The sequence below is a fragment of the Parasteatoda tepidariorum genome, chromosome 5 (assembly GCF_982258835.1).
Source record: "Parasteatoda tepidariorum strain Cologne lab strain chromosome 5, Ptep-v5.0, whole genome shotgun sequence".
NCBI classification, from domain to species: Eukaryota; Metazoa; Arthropoda; class Arachnida; order Araneae; family Theridiidae; genus Parasteatoda; species Parasteatoda tepidariorum.
Genome location: NC_141759.1, coordinates 16,412,843 through 16,440,619, shown reverse-complemented (window position 1 = coordinate 16,440,619; position 27,777 = coordinate 16,412,843). Strand labels below are relative to the sequence as shown.

At 28.3% G+C, this 27,777-nt stretch overlaps 1 protein-coding gene across 1 annotated transcript; it reads right to left on the bottom strand.

Moving 5' to 3' along the window:
- On the bottom strand, positions 1-27,777 carry LOC147808604 (uncharacterized). Its single transcript, XM_087162636.1, has 6 exons — positions 27,674-27,777; positions 22,427-22,587; positions 20,609-20,707; positions 3,424-3,523; positions 2,005-2,068; positions 1-91 (listed from the first exon to the last, which is right to left on the bottom strand). Exons 1-6 carry the CDS (start codon positions 27,729-27,731, stop codon positions 1-3), a joined length of 573 nt encoding a protein of 190 aa, XP_087018762.1. The 5' UTR covers positions 27,732-27,777.

The following is a 27,777-nucleotide window of genomic DNA, read 5'->3' as shown; positions in this document are numbered from 1 at the left end:
TTAACATATACTACTGAGTGAAAGAATTACCATAAATATTCTCAAGAACTCTGCATCAGTTTCTTCGTATTTAACTTTGAACTCCTGCTCCCTAAAATTATATATATATATATATATATATATATATATATATATATATATATATATATATATATATATATATATATATATATATATATATATATATATATATATATATATATATATATATATATATATATATATATATATATATATATATATAAAACTTCTTTTTATAATATATATGTACAACGAATTCTGAAAATATTAACCAACAATATTAATCTCTTAGTAAATATAGTGTACAATATTTTTTATCATTCTATGTTTAGCTAACACAAATAAACTGGATGGTTTGCCCACTCGAGAGTATCTTTTTTTTTTAACATTTTAATAAATATCATTGCTGTTAGCATTTTAAAATAACTGTGCATTAGCGTTGACTGCTTTGTATATTTAAAAAATTCAATTGTATTTCAAAATATCCTTTTTTTTGGTATGTCGCAAACAATGTTTTCAATTATAACTAGCTTCAAAACATCACAGAAAACCACATCAAACCATTGTAAACATTTTTAGAATATACGTAGAAAGTATTATGTGCAAAAACTTTGTTGAAAATAATTTTTTCTGTCAATAATCTGTTTGTCACATGAAAATCTGTCATTCTCTTGGCTACTTTTATTAAGTGATTTGTAACCAAAATATATAGCACCAGCCATCAATATCCTATGTTAATAGATTGGTTAGAATGCCAAAATATGTGTGAACATGTCTTATTGCATGAATAAAGAACCATCTATCTGGTTCAAAATACAAGACTGTAATATGCTTGAATGTAATCAAAGTTATTTAATGATTGATTATTATACACAATTTTATTCTATACGTATCAGTAACGAAAACATTTTGGATTCTTTTTACAGTGGATTAAAGAATTAATTTAAGTAATTCATGGTCCATCTGACATAAAGGCTTAAGTTGAGTTCCTCACTTTTTAGCTTAAAATCACTGTTTTTTAAACTTCTAAGCTAATATGTCATTTTATTGGCATTCAAAATTTGGTGAATTTCTATTTTTTTTCCTTGAGCAAATGTCAATAAATTACATTGCTGTCTATAAGATATTAATACCTGCAACAAAATAAATACACGCAAAAAAGTTTAGATTATTTTGAAGACTTTAAATTTAAAGAAATTTTTTATTCCGAATTGTCATGTTTTCAAAAAATTACCTATATATATATATATATATATATATATATATATATATATATATATATATATATATATATATATATATATATATATATATATATACATGGGTGATTCTTTCTAAACAAAACAAAAACAACCAAAAAATTTCTTCAAATTTAAGGACTTCAAAATAATCTAAAATTTTTTGTATACTTCTTTAGTTACACTTATTAATATCTTACAGGCAGCAGTGTAGTTTATTGGCATTTGCTCGAGAAAAAAAAATAAAATAGAAATTCACCAAATCTTGAATGCCAGGAAAATGACGTATTAGCATTGAAGTTTAAAAAAGAAACGGTCATTTTAAGTTAATAGTAAGTAACTCAACTTAGAAGCTCCCAAGAAGATCCCGTTTATTTCAAAAATTTTCATTTATTTTTTGCTATGGTATTGTGTTATAATGAGTATAACTATATTTTATTCTTTATTGAAAAAAACTCCAAAATTAAACCATAGAACTGTAATTACAAAACGACGTACATACTATGAAGGAAAAAGTTATAATGGAACCTTTGCACATTAATCACATATGCTACAGAATCGAAGTAATGTTTCAAACAATATTATTATTTGTAGCAAGACTCAAAGAGTTTCAAATTCTTTATTAAGGCGATGTAAATTGTTCGTTTATTTCATGTAACTAGTTTGAGACACAAATTTTTGTTTTCAAAAACCTTTTGTTCCAGTGATTCCATATTAATATTAATAACTATAAACAATAACTTACAAGCATGCTGGTTGACATTCATTGGAACATTCATTCGAAATAGCAGTTGAAACTGGTGGACCATCTAAAAAATAAATAACATTTAAAAAAAATATTGCTGATTAAGCTACAAACCTGACTAATTCACAGATTTAAATTACCAAATCTCTTAAATTATTGAGTGAAATGTTTTCACAAAAAGTTATTATTTTATTTTGAAAGTGACTGAGGTAAAAAGTGTGCTATTTCAAAAGTCTATTTAAGATTTGTTGCAATGGAAGCTAAAAGTCGTTAATTGATATTATCTTGTGATCGAATTAAATGCTGGATATGATTTAAACGAGCATTCTTACAAAGAATGTTGGACCAAAGTCCTTTTTTTTAAAAATACATTTAGATTTTTGAAAGAAATATTGCAAAATGAGTGTTCTATAAACACCCCAGAAAGCATGCAACCTTACAACAACCTTGTATCAGAATTTGTCTTGTCACGAAAATGTTTTCACTATAAACCTTTTTTTACAATAAGTCAAAAATATTGCAATTTCAAACATTTCGTCCTCAACGGGTTAAAAAAATTTTTAAAGCTTTTTTTAAAAAGTATTGTCACTTAGGTAAAATGGTCACGCCCATTTTGATGACGTTTTCGCTGACGTCACACTAGCGATAGACAAGAGATCTTTTGAATCAGTTATTGGGAAAAATTTGTCTTCGACGGGGTCTTTTCAGTGGTACAAACCCGCATTCGCGTTACATGGAGAGGAAAACAATGAAAAACCATGATAAAATATATTAGCCTGTCGGTAAGGGGACTGCAACCCATGTATCAGTGTGGATGATTCAAATTTAATGGTGAATTCTGTAATCAAAAGCTAGGAGCAATTTTATAACTGGCGTTAAATAGCAGGCTCAAGTCATTGCAGTTCTATGCAACCTTTTTCGTTATTTTTTCCTCAAAAATTTTACGAAGTTCCAATAATTTGTTTATTTCCGAAGTTTTAGTTAGTGCATTTGCTCACAAGATGGGATAATTAGTTTTTTTTTTTTTTTTTTTTTTTTTTTTTTTTTTTTTTTTTGAGCGACAATGCTGTTTCGAGATTAAAAGGAAAATGCAAATTCCAAGTGCTTCGTAACTCAATTTTTCAGCAGGTTAATGCACGTAGGCAGACCATCCTGGTTACAAAACAGATCCGATAGTCGAAGTGACCAGTACGTTTTCCGGATCTTTGAGCTGTTGAAAACGTGTAATTGTTGATTGCCAAGTGACTGGCTGTCCACCACTCGCCAATTATTACTCTGCTGTGACGATAGAATCGATAAGGGATTTGCAAAATGTCAAGTGAATGATTTCTTCTTCTTGATTGAAGATTTGAGAAAACAATATGTGGATGATATCGAAAAAGAAAAAATATTTTTGGTTATTATTTGAAATATTCTCACATTGACAAAGTTTTCCTGTGTGGGGTGCATATAATGTGTATCTATCAATGCAGTGGTTGTTTGATAAAAGTTTTTGAACCTTGCAGTACTCTATACATTCCTGAGAAAAAAAGTAAAAAGAAAAAAGTTAGATTATTTGAGTTAGTTACAAACAAAATTAGAAATAAATATGTTAAAAAATATTTTATGATACTGTACAGTCCGCAAAAAAAAAAAAAAAAAAAAAAAAAGAACGAATCACCCTGAATAACTTTTGTTCTAATGATCGGATTTTCACGAACTAAGTGTCAATCTTAATGGTTCCTAGGGGTGACCTCAAATATGCTAATTAGTTAGTGTTAACTATTAATTAAGTTACGAAATGAGACACAAAAACGTACTTTCTCTGAATAAACATATATTTTTTTTTACATATTTGGAATCTAGACACTTGAATTAGGGGCGGGTAGACAAAATTTTACAAAAAGTGGGTCGTAAATTGGGTAGCAATAAAGGTTTATATATTTGGCGATAGTCCAGAAAACCGCCAAAAAAAGTCGCCTGCGCAAATGAATATTTTAAGATAACCCATTGATTAATTCAAAAGAGGAATGCTTAATTTTACTAGGTTGCTAGGCAACAAGCACTGACAGTCAAAAAATTTAAATAATCTTTTGTGATTGCTCGGAGAGTTTTAATTAAGTGTTAATAGAAAATATCTCGAAGTTTCTAGGCAATAGACAATTTTTAAGCTAATTTTTGTCCAAAAAGCAAAAAAAAAAAAAAAAATTTTTTTTAATCTCCTTTGAAAAGAAAATTTGAATCGATTTATAAATTATTTATATTATAAGTTTATAGAGTTTAAATACATGAACTTTTTATCTAATATTATTTAGATTATGCTTTAATACTAAAATCAAATTAACATAACTTATTATAGCTATATACAAAATTTTAGGGATAATTAGTTTTACAGCTTTAATCGAGACAGTTTGAAGAAAAAAATGTGCTTGAAAAACAAAATGTAGATTGTATAGTAATTCTAATGCACATTCACAAGGTTTTGTATAATTCAGGATATTTCTTTTTTCTATAACTCAAGGAATTGCTGAATGTTTAGTGGAATTTTAAAAACATTGAAATAATGTTATGTTTAAGAATAAGATATTGAAATAATATGTTGCATATTCTGTGATTCATCGTTTAAAAAATCTCTTCATTCTGCTAGATATTTAGGTTATATGGTTTTCTTTGGATAAAGATGATTAGCAAATAGCATCCTCATGTTTCGATACATTCTGAACCTTACGTTCGCAAATTCAAAATAAAATGTCGCACAGCATATTCTTCAATTACGAACGCTACATTTACCACCAAATGCTGCTAATATGATTATTTTTGTTTTCTAATATATATCTGATACTCTGTTTTTAAACAGAGCTCGTAAGATCCTTAAGATACTGAAATGGGGGCACAAAAACTTAAAAGATAAAATATTTAATTTAATTAACTCAAAATATCTGGTCTCAAAATTTTAATTTTTAAGTTAAATATAACTTTTACAATATTACTCGTATTGATGCTCTTACGTTTTTAAAGACCACATAAATCTTGTTAAAATATTGAAATGCATATGTTTACTGTAGCAAGTGTAAAGTCCTTATCAAAATAATTATGTAGACTCAATTGTAAAACAGTATAATTGACGATAAAAACTCAACTGGCTCTAAAACATATGAAGAGGGAAGTAAAAGTAGACTTGTTTCGAGCGTTTAAATATAATCGCCCATTCTCAAGACTTATCAGGCTTGAATAACTTGTGACTTTTATTAACATGTCTATTTTTATTATCATGTCTATTTCAAAACATGTCTATTTTTATTATCATCTATTATTTTTTTAAATCAATGAAGTTTTTATATTTTCGATTCAGTTTCTTGAGATTATCCATTTAATTACACAACATATTAAATTATTTCACTCGATATTAAAATAAGTTTTACGTAAGTTATAGGCACAGGTTCTTTGAATGAAAAAATAATAATTCACTACTTAGTAAAAAAATCAATGTAGTAGAATTTTTTTTTTTGCTGCAAGCCTTATTTTTATTTAAGGACATCAAAAAATTCAGTTTACAATTGAAATTTCAAAAGTCAAATGTGGAAATGGAATGTCCCCTAGCACCAGGAATCGAAATAAAATAGTTACAAGGACAACTATGTCAAACAAGTTAGCGTTTCCGTTCTACGCGAAGTTGTTTGAAAAGATATTTTTTATGTATCGATTCCAAAGTTTGTTCTACATATATTTTAGAGTATACTTTCGGAGTACTTTCGTTCAAGTTTATTTTTACACCCTTATTTTCTTAAAATTACTAAATAATTTGCTTAAAATAAATTATTCAAGATGATTTAATGACATGACTTAATGCATTTATAGAATAATAGTAAGCGGGGCTTCCATCGCATATTCTTAACTTTAATACCGCTATCATTAAATAAATGGAATAAGCTTAGACAAATAATAGAAGTTAATTTTTTCCTCGTTTTTATTTTCAAGGAATAATATGTTTCGATCAAGCAGATTTCATTGTGGAAATAGCGAAATTATTGAGTAGGTCCCTTGGAGCAATATCATTCTTATCCTCTTTTGACGAAATATAGGAAACATTATTTTTCACAGTTTCTGTAAAAAGTATGTTAGCCTTCTTGCCACGTTTTTTTAAATTTTTCTTTATTAAAATAAGTTTGGAAATGGCGTATATTAAATAGCATTTTTTTAAATCAGATGACTCTAAAATTGCGACGGCTTCGGAATCTTCATACAAATTTCAATTTTTAGTATTTCCTGCTTAACAAAATAAGGCATTTTCCTGATAACAAATTATACTACAATAATATCTTGGGAATCGTGTTAAAGTAAAAAATTAAACAAAATAGTTTAGTATATTATGAGGAAAAAAAATCTACTTGGTATCATAAAGAAAGAGTAAAAGATATAATGAAATAATTAATGAATCACACGCGGTCATAAAAATTTACATTCATAACTAAGACGTTAGGACGACATTTAAGGTACTGAGAGATTTTAGGACGCTTTGGCTACGTATTCGACAGCTTTTTATGTTCTGTATCTTTATACTCTTTGTAGTGACTTATAAAACATCAACACTATTTTAGATAATCTATGTTAAAGACACAAGAAACAAAAACAACAAAAAACAAACAAATAAAAAGGACAGTCAATAATTTATATTCTTTTTTCAAAAAAAAATAGTATGCTTAGTAAATAATCAGCTATTTTGCATTAAATAATTTTAAACAGCAGAATATTTTTAACTTCTAAACAAGGTTTTAGTCTTAGCCAGCAGACAATAATTCTTTTAAAAAAACTTGACTATGGAACTTTACTTTAAAGAAAACCTAAATTAAAGTAATGAAAAAATTTATTAGTATATCAATGACGAAATAATAAACGTAAAAGGGTAAAGAATAAGATTTTTTAGAAAGTTAAAATTTAATTAAATAGTTTGTAAAATAGTCCTGCGAAACACTTCCGGAAATTTCCTTTCAGATTAAGACGATATAGGATAAACCAACCAGTGAATGAACAATTCATAGATATTTTTTAAAAATAAGATTTTAAACGTTTTAATTTAGACTAGAAGGCTTCGCCCCCTGCTCGCTGGTGCTCGCCAACCCCGAAACTGCTTTCGCAGTTCATTTCGGATTGCTTCGCAATCCGATGCTCGCTTTGCTCGCTCATTGGATACGTTCTTAACGTCTAGCTTTTGTATACTTTTTTGAACACTGAAATTCCGAAAACTTTTCACTGTAGAAAGTTCTGAACCAGTGCATTTCAATATTAATTTAAAAATGAAAACAGTTCGCATATTTTTCTTAACCACACTATTCTAAATTTCAGTTGTTGAGAAAAGTAACTGTTGTAAGTTTTGTTTTAAAGTCTTTCCCACCAGAGGGCTAAAACCATGTGTTGCATAACAATAAGAAATAGTAATGAACGCCGGATGTAAAGCATCGGCTTCGATGAAGATAATTTTGTGAGAATTATTTTGATAATTCGGTGAGAATTCAACCGATTAGACATATGATGCTCACTACGTGCTCTTGCGCGCCGAAGCCTATCAATTAAAACGTATTAGCGTTTTATATAATATAGATTAGCCATATGATGCTCACTACGCACTCTTGCGCGCCGAATCCTATCAATTAAAAATGAAAACTGTTGCCAACGCGAGAAAAGAAATATCATCGGTTTTATTGATGCATACGTATTAGCGTTTTATATGGGTCATTCTCACGAAAACTGTCATTTTTCAGTTCATAAAATCCCCAAAAAGTAAAGTGAATAAAAAGCTCTGAAACTTTCTATATTAATAGAAATATGTAATGGCATTATAAAGAAAGTATATATCCTATAAATTATACTTAATATTTAAATTAATTAATTTTTTAAATAATTAATTTATAATTATTAATTTATAATAATTAATAATTAATTAATTAATTTAATAAATAAATTAATTAGTTTAATAAATCAATTTATTAATTTATTAATTTATTTTTCAAATTAATTAATAAGTAAATTAATTATTTTCACTATTTAAAAAGTGAGGGACTGACACTAATAGTGAGGGAATGATATTTTATTTTAATACATGTTTTTATCTAAGTTACATCTACCTAAAGTTTGAAAATGATAACATACTAAGTATATCTAATATTTATTATAATTTAGTCTTATATATTTAATAGTTTTTACAGGTTTGGGAAATAAAATTGGCTGGCACGATTGGACAAAAAAAAATTTAATAATATACTCATCTTGAATCATTCCCTCACTTCAGCGTCATTCCCTCACTTTACACACTAGTGAGGGAATGACGAATTCAATAAAATTTAAAAATAACAGTTAGGCTTTATTAATTTCTGAAGTCAATCACATACAATTATATTCATACAAGAAAGCAACATATAATTATCCACTTTCTCGATGAAGTTGCATTTTATTTTACTCTAAAAAACGACATGAGGGAATGACAAATGTAAAACATTTTACCTTGTTTGATTCATTCAAATTTATTCCACAGCAAAGCTTCTTTAAGTTGAAGATGGAAACATACTGCAATTTTGTTCCATGATGCCAGTTGTTAACTTCTGAAGTTTTTATTAAAATATTTTTATTCTAAGATGATTGCAGGTGATAAGAACATTGTTGTGAGGGAATGACGCGAAACACTGGGGACAAAGTTTAAAATAGTGCTGTGTTAATATTTTTATCAGAAATTAAATTTAAAATTTATTTTCTGAATTCTATATTTCAATATTCTCAAATAAAAAACACAAATTTTTAAAAAAAATTTTTTTATTTCAGAAACAATTTTTTTCTTTTTTTAAATCAGCAGTAGGGACAAGTGAGGGAATGACATATTGGTATATTTTTATTACCTAAAATTAATAAAAAATAAAAATTGATAATTTTATTTTTATTCTTTTGTTAGCTTGCATTCTGAAGGACACTTTCCATGAAAATTTTTTTTTCGTAAGTTGTAAAACAAACATAAAATATACTGGGGACATGAAAATGACTGTTTTTGTGAGAATGACCCATATAATACTAGGAGTCTTCGCCCCCGGCTCGCTGGCACTCGCCAACCCTCGGAACTGCTTTCGCAGTTCATTTTGGATTGCTTTGCAATCCGATGCTCGCTTTACTCGCTCATTGGATACGTTCTTAACGTCTAGCTTTTGTATACTTTTTTGAACACTGAAGTTCCGAAAACTTTTCACTGTAGAAAATTCTAAACCTGTGCATTTCAATATTAATTTGAAATTGCAAGCAGTTCACATATTTTTCTTAATCACACTATTCTAAATTTCAGTTGTTGAGAAAAGTAACTGTTGTAAGTTTTGTTTTAAAGTCTTTCCCACCAGAGGGCTAAAACCATGTGTTGTAAAACAATATGAAATAGTACTGAACGCCGGATGTAAAGCTTCGGCTTCGATGAAGATAATTTTGTGAGAAATTTTTTGATAATTCGATGAGAATTAACCCGATTAGACATATGATTCTCACTACGTGCTCTTGCGCGCCGAAGCCTATCGATTGAAACGTATTAGCGTTTTATATAATGTAGATTAGCCATATGATGCTCACTACGTGCTCTTGCGCGCCGAAGCCTATCAATTAAAACGTATTAGCGTTTTACATAACATGGATTAGCCTTATGATGCTCCCTACGTGCTCTTGCGCGCCGAATCCAATCAATTAAAAATGAAAACTGTTGCCAGCGCGAGAAAAGAAATATCATCGGTTTTATTGATACATACGTACGTATTAGCGTTTTATATAATATAGATTCAAAATAAAATAGCAATAGCATAACACTTCTCATTTCTGCCAATGAAAAGGAACTATTTCAGTACTCATAACCAACCAACCGTTTTTTTCTCGGTGACAATCGGAGATAGATAGACATATGATGCTCACTACGTGCTCTTGCGCGCCGAAGCCTATCAATTAAAACGTATTAGCGTTTTATATAACATGCATTAGCCATATGATGCTCACTACGTGCTCTTGCGCGCCGAATCCAATCAATTAAAAATGAAAACTGTTGCCAACGCGAGAAAAGAAATATCATCGGTTTTATTGATACATGCGTATTAGAGTTTTATATAATATTCAAAATAAAATTGCAATAAAATTGCAATAATCAAAATTGCAATAATAAAAATTTTGATAATTGATAAATTTTGATAAATTTTGATAATTGCAATAATAAAATTGCAATAATCAAAATAAAATTGTTTTATATAATGCTTTTCATAACACTTCTCATTTCTGCCAATGAAAAGGAACTATTTCAGTACTCATAACCAACCAACCGTTTTTTTCTCGGTGACAATCGGAGATAGATAGACATATGATGCTCACTACGTGCTCTTGCGCGCCGAAGCCTATCAATTAAAACGTATTAGCGTTTTATATAACATGGATTAGCCATATGATGCTCACTACGTGCTCTTGCGTGCCGAATCCAATCAATTAAAAGTGAAAACTGTTGCCAGCGCGAGAAAAGAAATATCATCGGTTTTATTGATACATACGTACGTATTAGCGTTTTTTATAATACTATTGCTTTGCAATCCAATGCTCGCTCATTGGATACGCTCTTAACGTCTAGCTTATGTATACTTTTTTGAATACTGAAGTTCCGAAAACTTTTCACTATAGAAAATTCTAAACCTGTACATTTCAATATTAATTTGAAATTGCAAGCAGTTCACATATTTTGCTTAATCACACTATTCTAAATTTCAGTTGTTGAGAAAAGTAACTGTTGTAAATTTTGTTTTAAAGTCTTTCCCACCAGAGGGCTAAAACCATGTGTTGTTAAACAATATGAAATAGTAGTCTGCCACTGAACGCCTGATGTAAAGCATCGGCTTTGATGAAGATAATTTTGTATTTTTAATTCTCAGAAGGGCGCCACCCTAGTAATATGGAATTTGTAAAATAAATGTATATATATTTTTGATTGTTGATGAAGCCCATCATTTTGTGTTTTCATCTGTGTTCAGAAGCAGAACAACTATAAGTTTTTTATTTTATCACAAAAATATAAAATATATAAAAATCAAAGAAAGGAGTAAGAAAATGAGTATAGTCATAGAAAAAGTTAAAATTAAACTACAGTATTTGTCAGTTAAAATAAAACGTTTTGTTTAAGTCATTGCTAACAATTCAAATTTCTCCGAGGCAATTCTAAAGTATAAATTAAGGTAGTATTGTTAAGTTGAAACACAATATTTTTAGCTTTGATGTCAACAATACAATTCAATTTTTCACAAAAACGGTTGTTTCCATTGTTAAATTCAATGTCAACAATTCAAATTTTTCTGAGGCAACTCTTAACCTCTAAATATTTTTTTTTATGTACACATTTCTAAATGTCAGTATTCAACCACAAAACAACTTAAAGTCCTCAAATTTAGCATGAAGTTGTAAAATGTATTGAAAGAGGGTCATAGCAATAATGAAAGTAGAAGTAAAGTTAGTACTGTAAAATTAAAACAATATTTTTAATCAATGAGCCAAGTTCTTCAAGAAGCAGTTGTAGAAGTAGGTTGCTTATTTAAAACTGTTTATAGAATTTCTTTAAAAACTCAATTGTTATTTTGGGCATTTGGCGATACAACACTTATAGAATTGAAGGATTTGTTACGTCAAGAGCTCAGGTATCATAATTTTGATCTAGTTGAGCTTCTATGTCATTTTGATTTATGTTGATAAGTTAACTTTCAAAAAATTCTATGGCTGGCAACAGCATTTTTATTTTTTAAATTGTTTATTTTTATTTCTTTAAAAATTCGTTATTTTTTTAGTGAAATGTTTTTTAACCTAACAGAATTGTTTGCCGACTGATATATGAAGAAAATAAAGTAAATATTTAAGTGTTGTGAAAAGAATCTTATTTAGTTGTACAAAGTACTTCAGCCTAAATTTGGGAGTCACGTAAGAGAATTATCTATATTAGATCAGAAACACATCATTAAAAGGCAGAATGCTTCGGTGTTTTCAAAACTTAAACAAAACAAAGCAAACGTTGCCACCGGCGAAAAAGAAATACAGTCAAAATTTGGGAGCCACGTAAGAGAATTATATATAATAGATAGATATAATATAGATTGATTGGTAACAGTAGCTTACAACCTAACAATAGGAAGTCATCTAACAATGCTCTGAGTTACCTGGTCTTAGAGTCTTCCTGGAAAAAGTTTTGAATTTGTTAGTAGAATTGTTCAACGCCTTGTTTCTTTAACAAAATTATAAGGTCAGTGTTTTTAGTTATCCGTTTAAAGTACAATTAATTGCATATAATAATGCTTTTTTTCTCATTGTGAAAAAAAGAATTCAAAATACGGTTATTGAAGTTACGTTTCATTTATTTTAAGCATCATAACATAAGCAAGTACTGATATTAGGGGGTGCTTATTAACTGGATTACCAAACGATGAAAAACCAATGAATAAACAAGTGTTCCTTTATTGGGATTTCTTAAAGTTAATGAAAATAAAAGAAAATTTTTAATTTTCCTGTACTTTTAGTCACTGTATACATCAAAATTATGTTAAAAGTACAAAAAAAAACTTCTAATTAGTGAAGAAACAGGCATGTTTCTTCACTGGGAATAGATTTCCCAGTGAATGAACAGTATGTGTGAAATATGATTTTACATGGATAAATTGTGGTTCTGCGATATAGAGGACACCTAAAATTCAGTTAAATGTCATATGAATAGTTCCTGTAACAATTTCATTTCAAAATGCAAATTTAATTGCTAGATTTTTTTAAAGGATTATAATAATAATTTATTAATTATTTATCGCTATAAATGTAGAGATTAGTTATTACATCATACCTTAGACACCTTAATAAGCTATGTTTACTGACTAAATATAAAAATAAAAGCTTGAATAGAAAATTTCTTTGCAGGCCTTTATGCTAATAATTAGCTAAGTTATTATCTTATTGCGGTCTTAAACGTCCAGACGGGAACTGGTAGGAAAAATCCATTTAAAGACAATCATCCAGGTGAAAAATGGGTGAAGTTTTTTTAAGACGACATCCATCGATAACTCAGTGCAATGCGAAGATAATTTCAAAAGGCAAAACTTCTCTTAGAGAATAATATTCGAAATAATGGTTTTTAGAACTTTAGATGAATCTTTAGGAGGGAAGTAGCCCTGGCATCCATTTAGAAAGTGATTGCATTTGTAATGCGAACGAAACAAGAGTTGAATACTGCCCTTAAACGGGAAAAATCCCTGGCCCTAAAAATTATAAGGATTTATTTCTAAAGTACCTAGGAAAGAAAAAGTACCCCCATTGGTGGTTTTTTCTTACTTAAGAATTCTTTGAGATATTACAGAATCAATCACTGCTATATATTTCATTGGAAAAAGCGCTTCATGAAATGAAACGATGACCGCAGCAACATTTTACAAACATATTGCAAATGTTTCTATCCATGGCTAATTAAAAATGCTATCAAATTCCCTATTTTACTTCTTCTGGATAGGTATAAATCTCATATCAATTTGAAACTGAGCAAGTTTTGTTCATCAAAACAAATTTTCTGGTTTAGTTTTCTATCTAATTCATTGAAATCTCCCGTTAGATCTTGAAAACAAAAGAATTGTAAAACAATATGTCGAGAAAATTTTACATTCATTTTTAAATAAGATTTTGCGGCATCAACTGATGAAGTTGAAATGCTTTTATGAAACGTGATATTTTTCCATTCGATATAGACAACACACATGCTTCGAGAGTAAGGGCGCACTATTCCTCCAGAAGCTTGAGAAGGAAATATCACAAGTTATGTTGCAAATTTTTAAAGGAACATTGACAGAAAAGTTTAATCTCCCAAATATCCAATAGCCTGTGCTTTTCTCAATATTGAAGAATTTATTTCAAAAAGAGCTAATCGAATTTTGGCAATGAAGCTGATACAACTAACATTGATAATGAAAGTATCTTGAAAACTGATTTTGAGATAAGCCCTCTTGAGGCATTGCATAAAAACATCATCGGATTACACAATGATAAACATTCATAATTTAGAATGGACTATTAAACTGTGAGGAAAAAAATGAAAAACATTTTTTTTAAATTATGTGTTCAAACATTTTTTACTTTCCATTCCATGACTGAAAAAAAGTAACATTTTCCAAGTTAACTGTGGTTATATGTTGTAATTCCAAGAAAAAACTTGTTTTTAGACATTGGATTCCTAACGAGCATCAAACATTTTCAAAATTAAGTGTTCATTCACTTGAAAATTTTGTGTTTATTCACTGGTAAGAACTGTTCCTTCACTTGGTTATCTTACTACTTATTATTTAAGCCACCAAAAGCTTAAAACAACATTATGTAAGTTATCTAATTTTTTTTACATAATTTGCATTTAATAACAAATATGTTGACACCATCATTTAGCTAAAATTACAAATTTTGAAATTCTTATGATTTTTTTTAAAGGCTAGCAAAGCTTAAGTGTTCCTTCCTTGATTAGTTTATCCTATAAGATGTTGAGAAATTTATAAATATATTATTCCAAATCTATGCATACGTATGTATATTATTGAAATTGTATCGGTTATTGAAAAACATAACCAAGAAATAAAAAATAATCACAATAAATTAGCACAATCTGGTGTATAATCATATTCTATCAGAAGCACGCTTTTATAAAACTAGACATTCGTTGAATAAAGTGTTTTTTATCCAAAATGTTTTATTCAAATTTCTTTACTAAATTGCAAATAAATTATTAAACGACTGAAAAAGAAACATCCTATTTTATAGTTTGAAAGAAATAAAACTAAAAAGATTAGCAAACGATTATTAGCAAAAAAAATATGAATGAAATTTCACGCTACGCGCGCGAAGTCGCGAGTTAATTTTAATTTTTCTCAGCTACGCGCGCGAGTTAATTTTAATTTTTCTCAGCTTCTAATAAATAAAAACAGATGAAACTTTAGATTTTTCAATTGATTAATATGGTATAAAAAAAATTCATACCTTATAATACAAAATTTTTTCATCCTCAATTTAATTTAATAATAAAAAATAATTACTAATTATTAACAATTATTTTTTTCATGAAATTATCTTTGGGTAAATGAGTTTTATGAGTGGGTGCAATTTTCTTTGAATTTCTTTAATAGTTTAATAGTTTTAAAAATATGACTAAGAACGTAAAAAGTGAAATTAGCATTAAGGGGTACGAACTTTGGATCGCTCTCCTGACCTAACTATGGGGACCATATTTCCCAGATTGCGGCTACCTCCTATATTTTGCAAGTTAAGAATCCAAATATGTAAAAAAAAAAAATACATGTTTATTCAGAGAAAGTACGTTTTTGTGTCTGATTTCATAATTTATTTAATAGTTAGTACTAATTAATTAGCACATTTGAGGTCACCCTCAGGAACCATTAAGATTGACACTTAGTTCGTGAAAATCCGATCATTAGAAAGAAAGTTATTGCAAAAAAAAAAAGATATCACCCTGAATAGCTGAATAGAAGCTGAGAAAAATTAAAAATAATTATTTTTAAAGAAATAATTTGGCGACAATAAAGAAATAATTAAATGGGGCGATTAATATTAAAATGTGATAAACTTGCGAGGAACTTGACTTCGCGCGCGTAGCGTAAAATTTCATTCATATTTTTTTTCGCTAATAATCGTTTGCTAATCTTTCTATTTTTATTTTTTTAAGCTATAAAATACGATGTTTCTTTTTAAGTCGTCTAAAAATCGATTGGCAATTTAGTAAAGAAATTTGAATGAAACATTTTATTGAATAAAAAATTGTAAACGGATTTTTTTTATGTCCTTAAATTAAAATGTTAAGACTTGCAACAAAAAAAAGAAAAAAAAAATTACTGCATTGATATTTTTACAAAGTAGTGAATTATTATTTTTTTCAATCTAAGAACCTGTGCCTATAACTTATGTAAAACTTATTTTAATATCGAGTGAAATAATTTAATATTTTGTGTAACTAGGTGGATAATCCCAAGAAACTGAATCGAAAATATAAGAACTTCATAGATTTAAAAAAATAATAGATGATAATAAAAATAGACATGTTTTGAGCGTCCAATAATAAAAGTCACAAGTTAATCAAGCCTGACATGTCTTGGGAATGAGCAATCATATTTGAACGCTCGAAACATGTCGACTTTTAGTTCCCTCTTCATATGTTCTGAAGCCAGTTGAGTTTTTATCGTCAATTATACTGTTTTACATTTGGTTCTTGATCATTATTTTGATAAGGATTTTTCACTCGTTAAAGCAAACATATGTATTTTAATATTTTAACAGGATTCACGTGGTCTTTAAAAACGTAAGAGCATCAATATTGTAAAAGTTATATTTAACTTAAAAATTAAAATTTTGAGACCAGATATTTTGAGTTAATTAAATTAAATATTTTATCTTTTAAGTTTTTGTGCCCCCATTTCAGTATCTTAAGGATCTTACGAGCTCTGTTTAAAAAGAGAGTATCAGATATATATTAGAAAACAGAAATAATCATATTAGCAGTATTTGGTAGTAAATGTAGCTTATCACAATTGAAGAATATGATGTGCGACATTTTATGGTGAATTTGCGAGCGTAGGTTTCAGAATGTATCGAAACATGAGGATGCTATTTGCTAATCTGCTAATCATCTTTATCGAAAGAAAACCTTATAACGTAAATATCTAGCATAATGAAGCAATTTTTTAAACAATGAATCATACAATATGCAACATATTACTTCAGTATCTTATTTTTAAACATAACATTATTTCAATGTTTTTAAAATGCCACTAAACATTCAGCAATTCCTTGAGTTATAGAAAAAAGAAAAATCGTAAATTATAGAAAACCTTGTGAATGTGCATTAGAATTACTATACAATCTACATTTTGTTTTTCAGGCACTTTTTTTTCTCTTCAAACTTTCATGCCTAGAAGACTCGATTAAAGCTGCAACAATGATTATCCCTAAAATTTCGTATATAGCAATTATAAGTTATGTTAATTTGATTTCAGTATGAAATCTTCGAATAAACATAGTAAAAATAACAAGATCTAAATAATATCAGATAAAATGTTCATGTATTTAAATTCTAAAAACTTAGAAAATCATAAATAATTTATAAATCGATTCAAATTTTCTTTTTAAAATAATTTTTTTTTTTTTTTTTTTTTTTTTTGCTTTTTGGACAGAAATCAACTTAAAAATTATCTATTGCCTAGAAACTTCGAGATGTTTTCTATTAACAATTAATTAAACCTCTCTGAGCAATCACAAAACATTATTTAAATTTTTTGACTGTCAGAGATTGGTTGCCTAGCAACCTAGTAAAATTAAGCATTCCTCTTTTGAATTAGTCAATGGGTTATCTTAAAATATTCATTTGCGCAGGCGACTTTTTTTGGCGGTTTTCTGGACTATCGCCAAATATATAAACCTCTATTGCAACCCAATTTACGACCCACTTTTTTTAAAATTTTGTCTACCCCCCCCCCTAATTCAAGTGTCTAGATTCCAAATATGTAAAAAAGTATATGCTTATTCAGAGAAAGTACGTTTTTGTGTCTGATTTCGTAACTTAATTAATAGTTAGCACTAATTAATTAGCATATTTGAGGTCACCCCCAGGAACCATTAAGATTGACACTTAGTTCGTGAAAATCCGTTCATTAGAACGAAAGTTATTCAGGGTGATATCTTTTTTTTTTTTTTCTTTGAGGACTGTACATGTTTTGGAGCTATTAAATTAAGAAACGATGTTGATAGAAAGAAGTAAAACCAACAAATAAAAACAGTTTTAATGCATATCAAAAATAATTTTTCTATTATTTTCAAATATGTTTCTATAAAATTTTATTTTAATTATTTTTTGACTCAAATTTTCTTTAAGAGTTGATAGTCATAATAAAAATGGAGTTTATGCAGTCCTTAAGAAATATTTATAAGTTTTAAAGAGAGTGTTGTACTGTATATAACACTTCATATAATTTTTTTGTCTCCATATGTTAAGGTTTTAAATACGTATAGTGAACTAAATTAAAAATATATCACCCTAAATAACTTTTGTTCTAATGATACAATTTTCTTGTAATAAGTGAACATCTCAATGGTTTTAAAGGTTAATCATAAATATTCCCATAAATTAGTGCTGATTATTAAGCAAGTTATGAGATCATTGGCTCAGAAACGTATTTTCTCCAAATAAACAAACTTCTTTGAAACTTTTAACATATAAGAAATTAGGTGCAACACACATTACTAAATGAAGTTTACCCGAAGAAATTTTCAAACAAAAATAATTGTCAATAATTATTAATCATTTTCATTGTCTAATTTAATAATTGTACTAATTAATGATATTAAATATCCTTTCAACGGAAACTGGAAAGAGAGTATTCGCAGATTTAGTGTTTTGCAGTCAACGGCATTACTCAAAAATATTAATTTAAATCCGTTGCGCTAATTTAATATAATAGTGGGGAAAACACTACCCTCACAATTTTAAGGCACCTCATAAGTAAGATCTGTAATTAAAATTAATTGAAAAAAAATATTACTAATATATGTTATTAAAGGTTAGAAATCTATGTCGATACAAAGCCAGAAATTTATAAAGTACAGCAATATAATAAGGCAATGTAGTAAACATAAACAGATGATTGTTTCAGTACTAAAAAATGATGATATTTGGCATTGATGATGTTTGCTCTTATGAGTATAGCTGTATAAATCTTTATGTGTATCAATTATAGTTCTTATGTACATCAATTATCACTCTGATTAGTATTTTTATAATCCATGTAGAAAATTTAACAAGAAAAATAAGTACAAATAGGATTGCGATGTAATATTTATAGGAGGAAAGGTCAAAAACTGATTAATCACCTGATTAAACATTGATAATGATGGGAATCAAAACTACTGTAATTACACGATAAAGTTTGAAAATATTTGTTATAACCGCCTTTTATTATCCATTGAAAAATGGGTTTTGGTTAGGATTTCATGGCGCCCGCACTTTTCAACTGCAATATTCAAAAGTAATAGTGAGCAGTGCCCATGCGTTGCTATGGCGACAGCTGCTGTTTGATAATTTTTTTACAATTCTTTTTTCTCGTTTAATTTTGTTATTCATTAAGTTGGTGAGTTTAATTTTGAGATGTAGAAACAGAGAGATCCCATAAATACTTCTTGAGTTGTGAATAAAAGAAAATTTCATCATTTGAACGATATTTTTGTTTTAATTGCTCTAATTGAGAATCAGAAATTGGAACTTTCAGTTCAAACTGGATCGCTTTCAATACTAATTCAAGTGAATATCACAAATAAAGAGGGCCCAAACTGATTTATATGATCCCAAAAGTTAGAGTTGAAGTAAGAGAAAACCGATGCCAAGGCCTAAAATTATCGGGGAGGAAAAAGCCAAAGCCAAAGAACGTAGACGGGAATACCTTAAGCATTACACATATACGGAAAAATGAAAGGAGTCCGTTCGCAAATGCAAGCATGAAGCCAGTCTCTCACAAAAGTACCAAAGTGGTTGAAAGAATTGAACCCTATCAAAGAGCGAATGGTGACTCTCCCGAACCCCTTTCATACAAATTCGAGAACTGGGTGCTGATTACCAGTTTGAGATAAAGGGATCCATTTTCAACGTACCCAATAACTTGCTAAAGACCTTAGACTGTCTTCCACGCAATATAAATGATTCATTCACTATTCATGTAAAATTTAAAAAAAGTTTAGCATTCAAATCATATTTCATGTATGAACTTGTAAGTCCAAAACGGGAGTATGAAGCAGCTTACAATCTCCATCAAACACCATTGTACCAATCCGAAAATATTGTTAATATTAATCTCAATTGGCTGTTCAATGTCTATTTGTTCAATGTCTATTGTTCAATGTCCATCAAGAGAATTTACACAGAAAGTGTCTGAGCTGCATTTAAATATGTCTGCGAAATTGTGTACCGAGCAGTTCAGGATTAACAGTTAAAAATGTCCACGATGAAAACACAATAAAGTTTCTTTTCCAAAAAAATAAATAAATAAATAAATAAGCAACGGTCATTTTGCCATATGGGTACACTGTCATCGCCGCAAGGTGTCTTCATTTTGTTGTGAATCGTATTTTAAATTTTTGTTATTTAAATTTTATTATTGCATTTATTTTCTTAATTGTTTCCCAAACAATTAAAATCGCTTTTCTTTTATTCCGCATTCTACAATAGAAATTCCACAGATTTTTAAAGTATTTTTCGTGTTTTCCAGTTCAAGACGTCAATAGAATTTTAAAGTCCTATTTCTGCTTAATATTTCCCCACTTCATTAAACAGTTTTATGCTATCTTTTATTATCTTTGTATGACTCATCCCTTTAATAGTGTCCAGATGATATAAATGCATAAACAAGTTTAGACTTCTTGTCAATATATTAAATATTATATGCAACATATAACATGCAAAATTTCATTCACTGATAAAAATAAGTAATTTATAAATATAGCACATATTAAACGATCGCATTATATCCAAACAATGATCAAAATTGCATTAGAAGTTTTTAATAAATGCTAACCTTACTTTCTGATTTAAAGGCCCAGTGCCATTGTTTTGTCTCCACATTTTTAAGTAATCTGAGCAGTTTGTGTTGTAAGGAAAAGGTAGTCTTACTATTTCATGCTATAAAATATATGGAAAACAATTTAATAATAAAAAATAAGTCATTGTCTACCTTTATATATATATATATATATATATATATATATATATATATATATATATATATATATATATATATATATATATATATATATATATATATATATATATATATATATATATATATATATATATATATATATATATATATATATATATATATATATATATATATATATAAGTTCAAAATGAAGAATAAAACAAAGAAAAGTTATAGACATATGAAAAAAAGGGGTGGGAAATAATAAGTAAAAAAACAACAAACAACATATATATATATATGTTGTTTGTAACATATATACAACATATATATATATATATATATATATATATATATATATATATATATATATATATATATATATATATATATATATATATATATATATATATATATATATTGTGTTTTGCCCCGTTTCCTGGGGACACTTTATCATTTTAGTACTTAAACTTACTTACTTCTAAACTACTTATTCGTAGATATGAGCAAAGTTAATTATTTTCGGTTTCCATCCTGACACGATACAGAAAAATATATAGTTTCATAACGATTCAACTCTTCCATAACCTTGTTATTTTGAGCCTAATCCAAAAACAAGGAAATTCCTGGATCAATGCGAAAAACTTGCCATTGTGGAGGATATTTTTATAAAATTATCCCGCCTTTGTCTTAGATGGAGATTAAAACCTTGAAAACCGGTAGACAGACGGCAAAGGGACCCATGATCCATCTACCACACTGAGGATATTTTACGTCAGCGCTGAAATCGGTGAAAGCCGTATGTAGAATCGACCAGCCTTTGCTGGAATTCGAACTGGGGCTCTTCATTGGCAAACGACCGCTCTGTCCTCTAAGTCACTAAGCTAAATATACCCTTTTTTATTTTATAACTATAGCGTTAAACAGCAATCCCAATTCGGATCTATTAATGTTCAACTCCTTGTAAGCCATAACAGGAGACGAGGAAACTATTGGATAAAGCATTTTGAGACATACGTGGAGGAGTTTTTCATTTTCATCGAACTAATCCGCGTTCAATAGAGAGGAAAATCAAGAAAACTTTCCATGATTATCCAGGTGGCTGTAACCCATATTAATATACTTTTGTTCAGAAAGCATGATTACACTCCTCTGCATATTTTTCTTTTAAATTCCTTTCTCTATCCGAATATGAACTCGCCCATTATTAATTGTTTTTTTGAAGAAGGGTAATTTAATAAAGCAACTGTTCCTGATGCTATTTCATCCGAATTGCTGATAAACGGTGTAATTCAAATGACATGCATAACTTAATAACAGCAATTTGGGGTAAGGAAATAATCCTTGAGGAAAGGAAAATTAGTGATATTATTAACTTTATTAAACGACAAAGAATAAAATGGACAGGTCACGTTATCAGAAGGGAAGAAGATCGTATCACAAAAAGAGTTTTCAATGCCTGTCCAGTTGGCACGCGAAAAAGAGGCAAGCCGAATTTGAGATGGATAAATGACCTACAAAATACCTTATGTTCTTAAAAACTGGAAGAAGCAGGAGAAATTTTAGCCTGGAAAAAATTTCTTGGCCAAGGTCCCCTCTGGGCTGTCGAGCCATTGATAATGAAGATGATATGGGGAAATTATAATAGTTTTTTTTTTCTTTGGATAGATGAATTTTATTTCTTTACACCTTGAACTTACCATTGACACAAAAATATTGTAATGCTTTCCAGCTTTAAGGATAATTCCATCTTCTAAAGGATTCACTAAATGCCGGCGATTGTGAACTGCTGCATAATATTGAACTGGATCTGAATGTCTAAAATACTCTTCAGGAAGTGGTTTTATGACATGCTCGATATCTGTAAAAATTTCTTTCACATAAGCCTGACATTTGTTGCGGAAATAATAAAAGTAGAAGTGGCAATGTGCAAAAAACATGCATTCATTTTCTTATAGAAAAATGTTTTTGTGATTATTTCCTTAGAATAATTTCGCCCAGGAGCCAAAAAAAACAACAGTTTGTCTGTCCTAAACGCAATTTCAAACTATTACAAACTATATTTACTATCTTAGTGTGCAATAGATACCTCTTTAATTACAAACCATGTAGGGGAGAGTCGGGTAGCCCCGCTCACTTAAGGAGTATTGCTTATATTTCTGTTTAATACTGAGTAATAATCAACATTTTTGTATGTTTCTATTGTTTTATCTTCTAATTAAATAATGCAAAAAGAATAAGCCAAAAAAGAATAGTTAAACTTAAAAAAATAGAAATATAAAAAAACATGTTTTTCAGCTCTTTTCAAAATGTGTCGGGTAGCCCCGCCCAGTTACAAAAATTGTGCTTTTCGGCTATTTTTTCAGGTGTAAATGAGAATGACTAATGTATTGACACTAGATAAACCTCATTTATCATTTTTATCACAAAATTATTTTATTTATTACGTATTTATATACTTTCAGTGAATTCTATCATTTAATAATAACAAATGGCATACTTTTTATCATTATTAATGTATATTAATATATTATAATATTAATATATATTTATATTAAATATTTAACGAAAATAACTTAATTTAAGTAACAATAATTAATAACAATAGTTGTTTTTCAATGTAAACTTATTTGGTTGATCTCTTCTTATAAACTTAATATAAAATACTTCTTATAAAATTACAAATTCACTTTGTATTTTGATTGCATTCAAATGCTTCTGTAGATTGATTCGTTAACGAATAAGTGAAAATAAATAAGTAAGCAAATAGTTTATCATAATATTTATGATTTCTTGATTTTAAATTTAATTTGGATATATCAATTACATTTTAAAAATATTTAACTTTTCATTTTTAAATATATAAATTTATGTTTCATATAATATTAAAACATATATTTGTTGTTAAAAATGCATATAACATTCAAATTTGAAGCAATAAAATAATAATCTTTGCAACAGTACATTTATCGACGAAATAAAATTAGGCAGTGATACCCGACATTCATGTGAGCGGGGCTACCCGAAATCCAATTTTTTTGTAAATTTGTAATTACTCGAACAATTTTTTACATACAAACTTCTTTCTTCGTGCAAATTAAACTTAAGACTACATACTTTAATGCTGTAAGTATAGAAAAAATTATTTTTTTAGTATTAAAATGAAGCTTAATCGAAACATTCAACCAATTTTTCTTAATTTTATGACTATTGTATTCATTATATTTTCAAAACTATTGTTTACCATGTTACCAGCTGCATAAATACTTGAAACTTTCAAAATATCTTTTTTTAATATAACAATTAATGCCCGATGGCCCATTGACTTGAAACAATATTCTATGCATATGAAATTGACAGTGGGCGGGGGTACCCACTGGGCGGGACTACCCGACTCTCCCCTATAATATCTTGCTGCAATAGGTGTCTGGGTTTTCAAATGGACAAATAACATAAGAGGTGCTTTCCCCCCCCCAAGGAAGGTGGGTACCATACCCTAAATTTCAAAATTCTGCTATCAGATTTATGCAAACAACAATAATAAGCATAAATATTTATTTAAACAACTATTTTCATAACTATATCGCTGATATGTCTAAATTAAATATAATATTAGAAATATTTTGTAAAAATATTATTTTCTAAAGAGGAAACTGACAGTGCGCAAAAGAAGTGAGAAAAAAAAAAACTGAAAATACAAATTGTAATGCAAAATTGAAATACAAAGTGGTAATGTGCTGTTCCCTTCAGAAATTTTATCAATTTAAATACCAATTCCATTCAACCGTTGAGCCCAATTTAATGAAATGAAACATTTGTTCAAATATAACTAAATATTTTTTTTATATAAAAAAAAAGTTATATACAAGCATTAATTTGAAGTGGGTGCCAAATTTTGTTTTTTAACTATATATCATCTATGATAGTATACTTTGATAGTATACATATATTAAGCATCAATTGGTAATTCCTTTTCCGGGTGTTAATTTTATGTTTAATTTTAAGTAAAAAAAATTACAAAAAAGACGAAATATTTCCTCACATTACACAGTTTTTTTTTTTTTTTTTTTTGAATCCTTTGTATAAAAAATTATATTTTATATGATCTTCGTATCCTAATACTATAAATGTTAACTTTGACACTGGGAAATTTTAATGAACATAAAGAGTTATGAAAGGAAAGAAATAAAGACAGTAGGGGAGAGTGGGGTCAATTGTAAAATTGTCAATTGTTTTTTACTTAACTATTTTTAACTAACAAAAAATCCAACATATTATTAGTATTAATTGACAGACGAGTAAAGTAGACTAGAAAAAAATAAATACCTTATTTTATATGTTATTATATTAGTTATTAACAATTTTTGACAGTCGTGCACTTGTTACAATTGTCCCCACTTATGGGGTCAATTGTAACAGTTCATAAATTCAACTAAAACGTAGTTAATTATACATATTATCATAGTTGTGATATATTTTTTCATTGATCAAAATAATAGTAGTGATATTTTAGGAGTAAAAACAATAATGAGCAGAGATCTAAAGGGCTAAACTTTTAACTTTAAGGGGTTAAAAATTTTAATTTATGCTGTGAAAGGTGATATGGCATAATATAAATGATATGGGAAACTATTGGTGGTCCTTAAAGAGTTAAGTAATGGTTTGTAAACATAAGATTATTTATTTTCAGCTGTTATAATCGTCCCTTTACTTATTGTTACAATCATCCCCAAGACGCCATTTCAGCTTCATTTGTTAAAAACAATGCTAGTTAATTAACGAAACTAATCTTTTTTTTTAAATGTTAATTAAGGTGTCCACTTACATATTCGGTTAATAATTTTTATTTGTTTAAACAAAATTACGTTGTTACAATATAATATTCTAATACCAAAAAAAGTACTTACGTAGCGTGAAAATATCTTTTGTGATGTAACTCTTTCAAAAGTACATAAAAATGGTAGCCAGCAGGGGTGTACATATAGATTTATTAAATACACCTTGTGCGCCACCTAGGAATCAAATCTAGAACCCGACAGTCGAAATTTTTGCTCTGTTACAATTCGTACTCTGTTACAATTGACCCCCAGTCTCCCCTAGTCCTATGGGTAAATGTAAAAAAATCTTTTCCGCTAACTTTAATCTAATTTTCGTTTATTAATTAATTTTAAAGTATTATATAATTAATTCATAAATATTTGATGAATTAAAATAAAATTTAGCTGATTTCTTGCATTTAATTAGCTTGCTTTATAATTTATATTGTCTTAATTTCACGTGGCGATGTTTTTTTTTTTGTGTAATTTTCTTTTAGTGATTTATTTTCTGTTGCTATTTTCGGGGCTTTCTTCAACGCTTTATTTTATTTACATAACAAACCACTAATTTCTCATAGATAACGGAATTTATGTTTTATTATAAGTTAAACATTTTTGACTTTCGTAAGAGTATTTTCTTTTATAACCTTCGTTGAACAGCCGACCAAAATTTGGGTTTACGACCACTAATGTTCAACTGCGTAGCTTTGTAATTTTGAACCCGATCCAGAAGGCAGGGGAACTCCTGGATCAAGTATTGTGAAAACTTTGCCTACGAGAACCTCCCACGGTTACACTGACGGCAAGAGAACTCTAACCTATTTTCCGTCTACCACTGAGGATGATTCACGTGAGCACTGTGATTGGTGCAAGCCGGATGCGGAATTCGCATCGACCAGCCATCGCTGGGATTCTAACCCGGATCACCTCATTGGTATGTTTAAAGTTTTGAATAGTTGATAAAATAGTAAAAAAATTAGAAACATTATAATTGGTTGATCAGGTTATTATTTTACGCATTATTTTTTTTTAAAAAAATCCTTAAATGTTTTAGCTTTATTTCTTCAATATATTTAATATATTTAAAATATATTTAAACCAATATATTTAAACCATATATTTAATTCAATATATTTAAACCATAGTACTAAGAAATTTTTTTCTTCGACCAAAATTGAAGAGTTTTACCCTAAAAAAAATCTTTGCTTGTAAAAGACTTGTAAACATTGCATTTACAAAAATTAAGAGTTTAAAGAATATCCCCCACCAAAAAAAAAAAAATTAAGAGCAAAAAAAAAAAAAAAAAAAAAAAGATTGTGAAATCTAACAATACAATTTGCCATCTAAACCTCTCATTCTCTCTAACTGCAAATTGAAAATAAGCTTTTCTTAGTTGCAATTTTTCTTAAAAGAAAAGTAGAACATTGGGGATAAAGTAAAGCTTTGATTGAAAAAAAAATATTTCTTGACAAAAAATGTTACAAATAACTCCCCAAAATGACAAGAGGTGAACGGGTGAATAAATTGAAATTTCGAAATAAACCATGTGTTATCATGAACAAATATTGCTCTTATAGCGCATCGAATTTTTACTTTGTCGTTGCATTCCTGTGGCCCATAGATCGGCCGAATGGTATTTTTTAAACAAATTTAACAGTTAGTAAGTATCGACCTGAATATTAACTTTTAATACTTTTTTTTATCCTTTCGTACTCCATGTACACCTTTCTGCAGACCTTACTAATGTTAAGGTTCCTAAGCCTATACGAATTGCTGCAGTGATGCCGGCGGCCATATGTATTGAACTTAATCCAATTTTCTACAGTTTTTTTTTAAAAATTTTTTTAAAATTATGAACTCAAAAAAGTTACTTTTATTTCATTTCGTATAATTCCATAATCTTGCTTGCGTAATTTTAACAGTAGTCCTATGGATAAAACATATTTTAATTTTTTACTTTGCTCTCGATTGTAAACGGGCACACTAAACTCCTCTACTCTAGTCTACATTTAAAACTTTGCACGGAAATTTTCAGTTAAGTTCTTCTACAGAGATTCTCTTTCTTACTGGAACTTTGCTCACATAATTAGCATCTATTGGAAAGTAAATGAAAAAAAAGCATTAACTTACAATAATCAGTTGAAACCTTCTCGTCTTCAGAGTTCGGCTGATTTAGCTGAGATTCCATAGTGTAGCAGAACGTAGGTCTACTATTAAACACGAAAGGAAATTTG

Excerpts from the sequence above, each read along its gene's own strand:
- LOC147808604 (XM_087162636.1), bottom strand. The coding sequence starts at position 27,731 with ATGGAATCTCAGCTAAATCAGCCGAACTCTGAAGACGAGAAGGTTTCA. Across the intron at positions 3,524-20,608 it reads CTGGGCCTTTAAATCAGAAA|GAATGTATAGAGTACTGCAA; the intron begins GTAAGGTTAGCA and ends TTTTTTTCTCAG. Across the intron at positions 92-2,004 it reads GAATGTCAACCAGCATGCTT|GGAGCAGGAGTTCAAAGTTA; the intron begins GTAAGTTATTGT and ends ATATAATTTTAG.